At 32.5% G+C, this 13567-nt stretch overlaps 2 protein-coding genes across 3 annotated transcripts in view; both read right to left on the minus strand.

Annotated features, from left to right (window-relative positions):
- Window positions 1-13567, minus strand: part of LOC126872355 (uncharacterized) — a 327311-nt gene that overhangs the window by 133493 nt on the left and 180251 nt on the right. The gene's annotated exons all lie outside the window — the stretch shown is intronic.
- LOC126872376 (uncharacterized) overlaps window positions 1-13567 on the minus strand; it is a 54172-nt gene that overhangs the window by 37125 nt on the left and 3480 nt on the right. The window contains exon 2 of the mRNA XM_050632263.1: window positions 10358-11156. Coding sequence (XP_050488220.1) covers window positions 10358-10928 — 571 coding nt within the window. The 5' untranslated portion in view covers window positions 10929-11156. The remainder of the gene's footprint in view (window positions 1-10357; window positions 11157-13567) is intronic.

A 13567-nucleotide genomic window follows, 5' to 3' on the forward strand; every position in this document is an offset into this window, starting at 1 on the left:
GGATTCTGTTAAGAAGTTTATCTACGGTTAATCTCAACCTCCCTTGAGCGAAGGAAATACAATTCTGCTTTTTTTTCGACGGCAATCTGATTTGTGCTTCCCTTAACGACCCTACACCTTCGCCATTTTCTTCTGAATGTACCTAGTGTACTACAGTCGCCTCCTTATAACGGTGTTTGCTTTTTATTCAAACTCTCGTGGGAATTTACTATGAGGTTAGTCAGACAAGGGAATATTATAAAATATTAAATAACATTGATGCTGTTTAGATTAATAGAATACAATTTAAGGTTCAACTTGATCGACGATAAATAGAACTACTATATGACAAATAGACCCCACTATTATACATAATACTATTGTATATGATTAATGCATCCCCATATAATTATACATATTTCTACATTATTATACGTATGCATCTAAAATTGGAAGATTCAGATAGAATATTTTAATTTCAAGTTCTAGAATTATTAAAATCAGGATGTTTAGTATTCTCTTGATAAAGTTTTTAGATCACATTAGTCGCATGCGTAAATTATTATATGCATAATGAGACAAGTAGTGATTCTATTTTATAAATCGTACAATTTTTTGACACACGTTCGCTCTCTTGTAGAATCTCGTGAAGTATTGTTTTCTTAAACCATTAAGAATGGTGACGCATCATATGCTTCGTGCAACGGAGTTCGTGTTACTTTTACGAATCAATATGGGAAAAGCAAATAAAACAGTGGATAAGCTCGTTTATAAATACTGCAGATAATATTCCTAAACAAAATAGCATTGGCTTTTATGACAAAGACAAAAATAAGTTATCTACAACCAGAATCATCAAGATTTATTTTTTAATTATCAGTCACTGTAATTTAATATAAATCGATATTTCCAATTGACGAAGATCAACATTCTTCTAATCTTTTTTAAGCAAAGCTTACTTGTATACTCTCATACTTGCAACAATATCCTCAGTCAATATATCATAAAAGAAAAGAAAGAGAGACTTTAACGATACGCGATGAAAAAGAAGAAATTAGTGAGTATCTGAGTAGTAGTATAGTATTCGGTGACATAAAAGAAATATATGGTTTAGCGTAGCAGAGAAATTTGTCTGGCGCTTGCACGGTCGACTGTTGCTTCTCGTCTCTATTTTTCTCTTTATCTGTTATTTGTTTAGGCAGATCCACAGTGGTGCACCTCAGCGAATGATTTGCCTTACGTGTTCTTATAGACGTTTCGCAAGACGTACGTGAATGTTCGTTCAGTATCGTGAAAATTTTTATCAGATTGCCACAAAGTAGAAGATTTCTTCCCGCTACTCAGAATGACGAAAATAGCTAGAAATATTTTATTCGTTTCTCGGTGAATATTTTATACGGCTTCTTCGCTTTCCGTGTGTAAATACTTGCATGACGTAAATAGGCGATAAATTTAAACCCTCTTCGCGATTCTTCATGTAGATTGTGATACTTGTAGCATCAAAGAAACGTGTTGTTCGTTATGTTGTCAAGTAGTTTCGAGAAATATAACAATGAAAGGACTGTAAGCGATGTAAATTGAAAAACTTTCTTGAAAAAGGACATATAGAACGAAATGCAAACGAATAAATCGCATTGGAGGTTTTAGTATATTTTTTTTAACTCAAATAGTTAAATGGCCTTTAAGAAAATTTCTTCCTCCCCATAAAATGTAAAATATCAATTTGTTCTTTACAATAATTTCATTTTCGTGATGAATTAATTTTTCTGTCACATCTTTATGGATCCTTTTTACATAAATTAGGAAAAATGGAGTTTTTACAGTTATCATAGTTCCATTCCTACAAAAAGTCCACAGTTATAAAGTGAAGTAAAAGTTTTTTTTTCTGAAAAAGACCTTCTAGCGTTATTATGATTGTCTTCATCTGTATAGGAATTCAGGCTTATGTTAATTGTTATTTCCCGAGAAATTTTATAGCGAACTGTCATTCATCAAAAACAATGTCCTTATACGGAATGCAAAGAATTTCAGGAAATATTTCGTATATCTTACTTGAACAAAGCTACATGTCAGAAGCATTCGATTGGAATGCGTTTCACATGTATTTTATCTCTTCCGTCGTGGAATATTTGAGAAATATGTGTCTATCTGTGATGAATATTTCTGCAAATATTTCTTCAGTGATGATTATATTAAACTCACTGATATGATTCATTGTGAAAATATGACAAAATACCTTTTCTATGGAGTTTCTCTTTATGGAATATTGCTGTTTCACAGAAAATATAAAATATATTCTGTGAAAAGCGATGTTGTGTTATCGAAACAGTCCTGGAAATTCTGAAGGTGAAATTTTCTTAAGAAATTGAAAAAATCGTATCATATTGTTTGTCGCCATCTAATATTGAAAAGATAGTGCTTCGATAATTGAAATGTTTCCACAAAATCGTCCTGGAGAATAGCTTCGATTCTGTTTATACCGACATTAAAGTTGGGTGGAAAGCTTATAGCTTCCCTCTTATACCTTTCGCTTCGATAACCGATAGTTCCATTAAAAGCTCCACTAATGTCCTCGACGTCCAATGAAACAAGAGGAACGGAAGTCTGTTAAGATTGCGGTTACCGTGTACTTTAGCTCGAGAACAATTTTTATTCAGATTTTTCGTCTTTTATTCAGATTCGATATCACAGCTAATCATTCCATATCTTCGAAAGGAATATACGGAATATTAAACTTCCGATTCCAATACTTCTTTATATTCCTTCAAAAATATAGTGTCGAGTCGATAGAGAAGTAATATCAATTTACTGAGTGTAAAATGTCTACTTACTATGGTGGGAAAAGAATTTTAATCACTGCGTACTCTACAAAATTGAGAAAAAAGATTCTAAAATACAACATTCTACAGAATTGGGAAAAGGCCTCGAATTTTGTTATTTTAGAACATTTTGGTTAGTTTTGATACAAAATTTTGTCGAAGTAAAGATTATTCCATTATTATTCTGCATTAGTATTACCTATATTATTATTCAATTAATATATATATATATATATATATATATAATGTATAACAAATATATTAATAACTACAACATGTTATAAGTAGAAAAATGATATTAATAAATCTTTAATAACAAACAATTATCATATGAAATAATTTTGAAAGTATAGAAAATGAAATTTTCGAAAGAAGTGAAATATACGCGAGTAAGGAAAATAGGACCGTATATGGTCAGACATGCTTAGAATCACCTCGACACAAAAATTATATTACGCTATGATTATTTTTCGACATATTACTATGAAATCTGCTGGTTTAAATCATAAAATTTTCGATAAATATAATATCTCAAAATTATTATGGATTAATTATAGAGCGCAACGTGTTACGAAAGAAAACAGAAATTTCATTAATATTGATACCGTATGAATAATAACTTTACTAATATGTGTTTACAATACGTGTTTATTAATGTTAATTCACGTTAACAGAGATATAATTAGTATCTATACATCTGATAAAATTTTTACAGTGGACAAAATGATAATTCCGTGAAATCGTGACTGAAATTGCATCATCTTTCATAAATTGCCCATTATCGTGAATTTCAATAGGAACTCAACGAAATAACATTCTACAGGATAAAAATGATCTACAACAATGAAACAGAATACGAATGTGTGCAGAGAATTTTGTTTCGCGGTTTTTGAGGTAATGGGAGGATATTGGCGAGAAATGGGAGAATATGTCATGTCACCGCGTTTAGAATTTTAATAGCCCGCGCGGACGATAAAACGGTGATTAATCGTTACCTATCGGCGTTTTTCGCGAGATTTCATGGGCACTATGTAACATGACGTTTCACGCCTTTTCAAATAATTGTTTCCTGCTTTTCTATTGATACAGATACAGACTTCATTTAGTTTTTGATATATTTTCTTTTAAATCCCGAATTTTCATGAACTTGAAATATTTTATAAAAAGATTATTACGATGTTTAACCGAATAATCTATCATCACAGTCACAAGATGTATAAAAAATATTCTACAAGTTTCTGAATTTATAATATTTTTACGAACAACAGAGTTCGAATTAAATATTACATATATTGTTCATAAATGATTTATGCGATTGAAATATCAATCAAATCAATTTGTTCCATTCAGAAAGTAAGAAAAATGTAATATTGTACTATGCTCGGGAATATTTTTAATAAAAATACGATGTTTCAAGGAAAGCCTACAAACGCCATTTATAATTGACTTTCATTAGTTGCTGACAAAAAAAGAATTAAAATCCTGAATGGAATTGCTAATCATTTAGGTATCCATTTCTCTGTGAAGCATACTAATCAAAACGGTATGATTGATATCCTGGCTTTCGTACGTGTTGTAGTCATATTTCAATAAAAAATTCTAATAAGAGAAATTAAGCAATATTTTCTGCTATTCCCTCCCTGCCATATCTCATATTCGCATTAATATGTAGAAGCTACGACTGACTAGCTGCTGTAAAAAACAATTTTGCATTACAAAAAGAGTGAATTTTTTCGTAACGCAAAAAATGTAATCATTACTATAAAAGATATAAGAAGCGTAGAGAAATAAAAATTGTGTAAAAAGTGATTTAATGTTAATAAAAATGGGGCGAAGAATAGAACAATAGTTATAAAAATAGAATGGAGTCAGTATAATACTATTCTTTAAAAATAAAGTACTGTTCATTACAAATTAAATAAAAAATATCAAAAGACAGTGTTCAAACGATTAAATATAATCAGCGAATCGAAAACAGGTTTCTTGTTAAGGACAAATATTTAGAGTTCTTATCAAAGAGAAAAGTTTCGTGGCCTTACTAACGAGAAAAGGTTAGAGCAATGACTTTCGTAGTACATTCTGTCTAGAAATTCGCGTGTTTAAAGAATTTGAACTATTTAAGGAGCTGACGCTCAAATGTCTGCTTAAATATTCAACATTTGCGGTCCACTACTTTCACTGGTCGGTCAAGACGAACGTCATAGCTAAGCAGAATATTCGCAGAATGAGCCACATATGTTTTTATGATGTCCTAAACAAGGAACTCAGTGATGCTATATTCAAAACTCATCGGAGAATTCTATTTCAATGAGAAGATATAGTGGTTTCTGGTCGAACGTGATTCGACTTCGAACGAACTTTCATTTAATAGTAGTCGTGCATAGACCATTAAATGCAAATGAGCAGCACTGGTTTTCCCAGAATAGTTTCAATTAGTTTGATGGATATCAAATTTATAAGGAGGAGCATGTGTATTAAAATATAATTTTAACGGGAAACGTAGAAAATTAATTTATTTTGTTCTAAGATAAGATGCTCAATGCGAATGAAAAATAGAGTTTCCATAAATTTTTTGTTATTTTAAAAAGTAGATGTAGATCTCTAAGAAAGAAATTAAACATATAATGTTAGCAGGAGATTTACAAAATTTATTGCGCTTTATTTTGAAATAAGGGCTTACGAGCATATGATACTGAATGAAAATGAGAAATATTTAGTTTCTGTGAATTCTTCCTTCAATGTTATTTCACAGATAGAGAATTCATAAGAATGTTTATTATACTGAAAATATAACTTTAATAGAAGATTTCGAAAATTTATGTATTTTATTGTAAAGTATAGATTTAAAGGCTCGTATAACGTTAAATGCAAATGAGAAGTACTGAGATTCTCTGAATTATTTTTATAAACTTATTTCGATAGATAGATACGAGATTCCTAAAGTGAGATTGTCTTCTAGGAATATAACTTTAATAGGAGATTGGGCGCACAAACATATATCAGGAATATGTAATGTGTTAGCACGATGTAATAATACGTTAGAATCGGAGGCGAGTTAGTTGCAAGTTGGAAACTCAGTTGATCGTTATCTGTCAAAGATGACAGGTGGATAGTTAATCGATCGTTAAGCGTCAGAGTTTCTGGTCGGGTGTTAATTAAACTGTTAGCGATTATTCCATCCGTGGATTATACTTTTGTTGCATGTAGAATAATCTGATTTATTTTTTCGCAAGTAATTCTTTTTCTTCATCTTTTTGTATGTAATTTCTGAGAGCTCGCTAACTCGATTCATTTACATTCCTTCGAAATATTTTATCTTTATAATGTGAAGATATTTGGTTGTCTTATAAGTAATATGCAATACGTGCGTTAAATGAAAATTACTTTTACATATTGTTTATTAATTTACCAATTAACGATATTAACGAATTGATAAGATACAATTTTTCAAATTCACAATTTTTAAATAGAATAATCGCATCACTCATAATTTGTAAAGTTTATTTGTAACATTTCATTTATTTTATTACGAATTTCAGACAATTTTTATTGCTTTAAATTTAGCTTTCAGAGAAGGTTCATTACAAGTATAAATTAACAAGACTCGATATTTTCATGAATTTTCATATCAGATGCAAACCGAACAAAGATTGGAACGGGTAGTTCGAACTCAGTAGTTTACGAGATACATGCTAATGAAAATTGTATTCATGCATTGATGTATAAACTACCCATAAATTAGCTATCCTCTTAATGGAACCCTAACAAAAGTGAAGTACCCATTCACAGAAATCCTATACTCAATAGTTTGAGCGTTGTTAGAAAATTTGAATTTCATTCATTGGGAATCGATTCGTTGCGGGTCAAGCAATGGGAGGAAGGAATAGAAATTATAGAATAACATAGAATTCTATATCTGTGATCAGGTATTAGGTCGTCCGAAAAGTTTCTTTCGTTTTATAAGGAAATAATGGATGCACAACACTTTCCGTTTTATATTATTCTATCAAATTAGATATGATCCATTTTGTTCTATTAAAATAAAGATCACAACGTTCGATAGATTAGGTTCCATGTTTGTATAAAGATACATCGTTGTAAAAGACGGTCTGTAAAAGAAAGACACTTTTCGGTCAACCTAATAGTATCATGTACAAATGTGTTATGTTTGACATATATGGTATCATACTTGATATCTATTTATATTTTACATATTTGATACCTACAAAGTGTGATATTCCATCGAAAACCACGTGTAGCATTATAGTATAATTTCTAAATTTTATTTCCTCTTCTCGATGGTTTATTACCATACAAGCTTATCACTGTACTGTGAATATTTATGCAAATTCATATCTTCATGAATATATTATCGTTATAGTTAAGAAACTAGAACTTAGATAGAAAATTATTTTCTTTATTAAATATCATAAGAGGTGCTATACTTTGATTATTTTATACATTTTATACATTATAACATTTTTATACATGATACTCTTTTGCATCTTTAAATTTTTCATAAATGCAGAAAAATCATTCTAACACTCCATAATGTTTCGTTTCTTTAAACCATCACCTTTTATTCGTAACGGATGCTATCTCATAGGAATCGAAGCATAAAATTTTGCGAAGTTCCCAAGTTCTTTCAAATTTTCAAGCTTCTTCTCCTAGATAATCCATCGCTATAGAAAAATACCTGTTACTAATGTCTCACATTGTACGATGTAAAGCGTTCAAATATTTTTAAATGCTCTCGTATGTGGCGTTAAAGCTTTATGTCAAGAAATGACGTTTTTTAATAGGTTAATAGAGTTTGTCCATAATGCACCGCTTAAGAATATTTCACGGAACTCTCGACGCAACATATAACGTACATGAATATCATCCAAAAACAAATCGATGGTCCATGTGACAGGTCTATAAATAATTACCCATTGTCCTACGGTGGTCAGTTTGACATCGTTATTGCAGCTCATCAGTTCGCGCGATAATAACGGCGAGTAACGATAATGGCCAGAGGCCTGAGAAAGTCGGCAAATAATTTATGTTACGCGGCGTCGACATGCAAGCTCGATTACGTTAGTATAAGCAATTTTCTCGTCACTGTCTGCGCCTTGTCTTTTGTACGCATTAATCGAATTTCCGTTGTTCCATTCCATCAACGCTTTTAATCACTTTTAGTTGTCTCATATAATTACCAACGAATGGCTGAATTTTCGCGACTTCGCAAACTTCGAATTTCTCACCGTCCTTTTTTCCCTTGTCATTTCATCCCCTTTAATGTCATTAACGAGGGAACTGCACCGTCAATCTTTTACTCTGCTTCTCTACTTTCAACTTTTAACGTTTGGTACATTTGTGCGGTAGACGATGTCTTCAGTTTTAGTTTTTGGAAATTAATGAAACGTTCACCATTTCTGCGTTGGAAACGAATTTGATAATATAGTTTTTATGCAACATATTACAAAAGCTACGGAAATACAAAATTGTCGCTACTTTATGGAAATAAAATAGAAATTGTATTAGAGAGATTCGTATAGCATTGAGCGTTTTGAAACTTTAACGATGTTTATTTCAATTGTACTGTGAAAGCAAAATAAGGATTTCTTGCTATTATTAATTTTCATTGTATTGTTGGTTAAAAATCGTGGTTATTATATCAAATTTAAATTATTCAAGAAATGCCTATCAACCATTGAGGTAGTCCAAATAATTATGTAGCGAAATACATGGAAAGAAATATACATACATTTGTTCATTTTCATATAAAGAATGATGTAATGAAATATTCGTGATACAAATTTTTTATTAAAGAAATCAAGTTATTAAAGTAAAGAAACATAATTTTATCAGATAAAGATATTTATCAAAAATATACGCAAATTTTCACGAGGACAGTTGTGGAACTCGTTTCACGAGCAGTTTCTGAAATTGTCATTCTTGGAACGTAACAGGAAATTGTCTTGACTACAACAGTGTCCTATTTGTACTTTGTCGTAAAAGCTCCAAAATTAACAACATGGTCGGCATATCTCGCGTTAAACCTTGTTGTTGACAAGGTTTACAACACTCTCGCAAAACGTGATTACCTTTGATTCATTTTTCATTTCTGGATTCATTTTTAAACTTTCTGGAATATCTAAAACACTTGTTGTTTCCACGATAATTGAATCATGTTAAATGAATTCAAATAAAAAGTAATTACGCTTTGTATTTGCGTTTTACTTTTCTTTGCGCTGATTGTATCCATGATCTTTTCTCTTCTCTAGAAGTTGAGTTCTAATAAGGAACAGAAATTCCTCGATGCTCGCGAACTTTCTCCAACATTTAATGCAACCCTCGACTAAAAGTTTTTATTTTTATATATAAATATATGGAATATTTTTCTTCTTTGTAAATATCGGCCCGATACTTTTCATTCTTCGTCAATATTTCTTCCTAGTTTCTGGATATTTTCCAAGCAATGACAAAGAAATAGGGAAAACCAACGATAGAAAGCGTGTGTGCAATGATGGCCAAAAGTTAATACAAATAGGCTTTTCTTTTCAAATTTGCTGTGAATATACAAAAGGAACTGAAGAAACGTAAAAAGTTTTTATTTAATTTTTTACGTAAAATATAAGTTTCGAATTTAATATTTCGAGTGTCTGAAGTTTGAAGTAAATGTGAAATTATACGTCCAAAAGTTATATTTTAAAAAAACAGTTGGATAAAGTATCATATTTCTTACAGATTTGCACAGAATGTTGTCAAAACATCTATTCTAATAGACTATTATTCATCACCATATAAAGGATGAAAGTTCCAAAATTCTCCATCTTTGGTCTTTTGTCTTTCAATCTATTATATAATAAATAGTATTCTATAAATTTACACATTATTGTATAGGAATATTTTTTCTATACCATTGATTTTATTCACCACTGACATAAATCCCAGAATATTTTCATCAGTGGTTTTTCTATGTTTCGATTTGTCGATCAAATTTTCGAAGAGACGTTAACAGTCACGATAATTATCGGTGCACATTTAAACAGATAAAAGCGAGCGCCATGCTACGAGGATTATTTTTCCTTTTGTCCGTCGTTTATTGTCGTGAGTACAAGGGGCAACCGAGGTAACGTTTCAGGAAAATCGTTACGTCGTCTTAATGTCGTGGCTTCGCTATGCAACCTTGTCCTATTAAGATACAACAAACGACATGACGTTGATTATGCGGTCGCTTAATTGTTGGACCGACGACCGCAACCAGAGATTATTTCAATGACGCTTTATCTGTTCTCGAAGCTGTGTTTACTTGATTAAATATCGGCCACATTTCTATGAACAGGCATTCAAAATTTTCTTTCTTTCCACAGCAAATAAATCTCTATCTTGTTTTATTTATAGCTGTGAATTATCTTCCAGATTACTTCCTACACCTTAATATCCTTTGCAAAAAGAATATTTGAATCTCAAACTAATAAAAATATTTTATACATAACGTAAACTAACATAATCTACCAAAACCGATAATCGGGCTTTTCATCTCATCTTTTATGGGAAGGTTTCCAACTTACCTTTTATGAAATCCACGGCCATTTCGAGGCCGTACGTGTCCTTATCGCAGTCGTCTAGGATGTGTGCTCCAATTTTCACACCAGGCACAATACCCTCTTCGTTGAGCTTATCCAACGTGTAAAGCATCGCCTCGAGTGCCTGCACGCCTCCTTGCGGCATCACAGGGCCGCAGGTAACCGTTTCCCCTCTTTCATGCACCATCATTAAACCTCCCAACACCAAGTCACCCTCGACCACAGCTTCTTTTTTCACCAGCCAGTTGCCTGAGATTGGCGTGTTTTGATCCATCGATCGAAATTGCCGACGACCGTGTCGAATTAGATGATGTGTTTCCGGGTTCTCGAACCGAAAAGGATACGCCCACTCGCGAATCCAGTCATCGTGATTGTTATACCTTTTCTCGTCTATCGAACTACCACCGTCGAAACTTTCGATGAAATCCGCTGATTTCTCACGGTCGACGTAATCATCGTCGTCGAAACGAATTTCCTCGAAACTATAATAATCGTCGCTCGGCTCGCGATGGGCCGCGCACATGCAACCGAGCAGGGCAACCAGCAGAAGCTTCATGACTTCATAGTTCTGAATGGTTGGGCTCTTGAATGGTTGTGGTTAGCCGATGACACGTTTTCCTTCGCCAAGTTTGATGTAGTCGAGCTTTAGAACGGTAATGCTTGCTCTTTAGCGAAGTTGTTGAATCGACCGTTTTTGGGAAGCGTTGTCGTCGAGACACAATATTCAGTTTCTTCGTGTATGAAATCGCGCATCGTGATGGCGAATGACGATATCGTGGTCTGCCTGTTTCGGGGAAGAAATTTCCATTTGTTTCACTTTCCAAAGGAGTTGAGCTGAGCATTATTCGATGGTAATTGTCAAAGTTTCGTGAGATTAAGCGGAGGTACAAAGAATGGAAATTGATGCTGTATTGCGGTGAGTTACAGGTCAATGGTGATTGTACTAGAGAGATTTATTAGCATAATTCATGTAATCGTTCGTTCCACGGTGAATCATCATATCGTTTTCTAATTTTTAATTCCTGATTTGCGTACTTTCTTTTTTGTTATTTATAATTAATTTTATAATAAAGTTTCGAGTTTAGGAAAACCTTTAGGTTCGAAGCATTGATTTCTCGGAAAGAGTGTCAGAAAGCAAACAGTATGCGTAGGTACGTCGAAGTACATAAATAAAACGTTCTGTTTGGTGTTCATTAAATTGAATGTTCATTAAAATTTGAAAATCAATCAACTATTCGTGTCGCGTGTATTTTATTACTTATTCGTGAAATAAAAGCTTTTCAATTTGCGAATCGTCTTCTACGAGATTGAATGCTCGTAGTTTCATATTGTCGTCAAATCAGCATCGTGAATTTCTCACCAGTTTGCACGTAGCGGGCCCAATGGCGCTTTTCAACTTCTCACAATTAATATTTAATGTGAAATTCATAAACACTGTTTAAAACTGTTTTGTTTCACTTTTGAAGTTTTTCATATAGGGAAAAACAAATTTTGAAATTAACACGAAATTAACAAATGTAAGAATATTTAAATTGTTCACGTGGATTTATATTACGGAACAGTCTGTTAATTATTGTTTCATTACTCCTTCGCAAACAACATTTTCTTTATATTAAATTTCACACAGAAATTTAATTGACACCCACTACTAACCTTTTCTTATAACTTCGTACTTGTTACCTTTTATTTCCTTCCTATTTAATGATGTATCTCGATTTAGAAGCGAGCTTTTGATGAAACGAAAGAGTTCTGTTTGTGAAATTCTAATACTTAACGTAAATTAACTTTGAAATGAATTTAACACGAAGGATTTAGTCTTTAAATGTTGAATTGTGTAAACAGATTTTGATTCTTGAAATAGGATAATGATAACTTTATTTAAAACAGAAATAATAATTTAAATCAATTTGGAAATGTTTCGTCTCAAAAACAATTTTAATTATGAAACCTTCAATTTCGTGGTTTAATTGAGCGCCATTCTTTCAAGATATAACTTATAACGCCTACAGTAATTGTGTTTTAATGAATATTTTGCTAAAAAGTGAAATAAAACTTACAGATGTCAAAATATATTTCCTTCTGAGAAACAGGGAAAAACCAAGGAGGATAATTTTTTTATAAACCACTTCGATTTTCGTTAGGTTTAAGACAAAGATAAGATTTCGGATCAGAAGTCTGAGATCTAATCAATTGATTACACGTATAGTATGGGCCAAGATATAGCGATATATCGTAAATTAGGAGGCGACGCTGTCTAATATTATTTATATTAATACTACAGTAATATTACTGACCAATTCTGTTCTTCAAGATTTTGAACAATAAAAAGGGTGCTAAACGAATGGCTAACAATAGTTCCATTACAAGTAAAAAAAGAATTGGATGTTAATTATTATTTTATCAATGTAAAATGAGATGGACAAATTGTAATATAAATATAAATTTTTATTTCAACATACTGTATAGATATGATATATTGACTCTACTAATAATTTTTACGTATCTGATATAGATTTGCTTATTTACTTATATTTCTGACAACTTACTTGTTATGCCACATGCGTTAATTCCATATCTGACTGATTTCACGGCCTCGCTATATCGTGATCTATATTACCTATAGCCCAAATAATTATAACTTTTACATATCAACGGGATCAAAGGCCAGATTACAAGTAGCACGAAAGAAACAGCGAGATTTTTTGATTGGATAATTTTGTTGGAAAGTTGTGGAACGCGCGGACCAGGCGGTACCAAGACGACGAAAGTTTAAATTGCTTGTGATTTTCATCGGGTCGGTCGCGTCGATAACGACCTGACCCCTCTACGAAACTAATTACAAACTTCGACATGCGGTCTCCTTTCGTGTCTTCCACAGCTCATCGAACTTCCTTTTTCACCGCGTTTATTCCATCGATGTTTCGTCAGAGCTTCCCGCTGGTAATTTATTACGAAAGCTAACCTGTTGCACGCAGGATTCGCGAATGTTTCGTTCGTCTTCTCTACGAAATTCATTCTCTGACACGTTATTCCCTCCCATCCTCCCCCTCCCCCGGCCCATGCATTTTTCGACGATATCTCGCGTTTTTGAAACGCGACAACCGTGACCCAACCATCGTAACTCGAAATAGATCGCGTTACCTGTTGCATTTTTCTACTGAAGAAACAGCTTTCGGTTGCAGCGGCTGTGGCTAG

The sequence above is a fragment of the Bombus huntii genome, chromosome 13 (genome assembly GCF_024542735.1).
Source record: "Bombus huntii isolate Logan2020A chromosome 13, iyBomHunt1.1, whole genome shotgun sequence".
Classification (NCBI taxonomy): Eukaryota; Metazoa; Arthropoda; class Insecta; order Hymenoptera; family Apidae; genus Bombus; species Bombus huntii.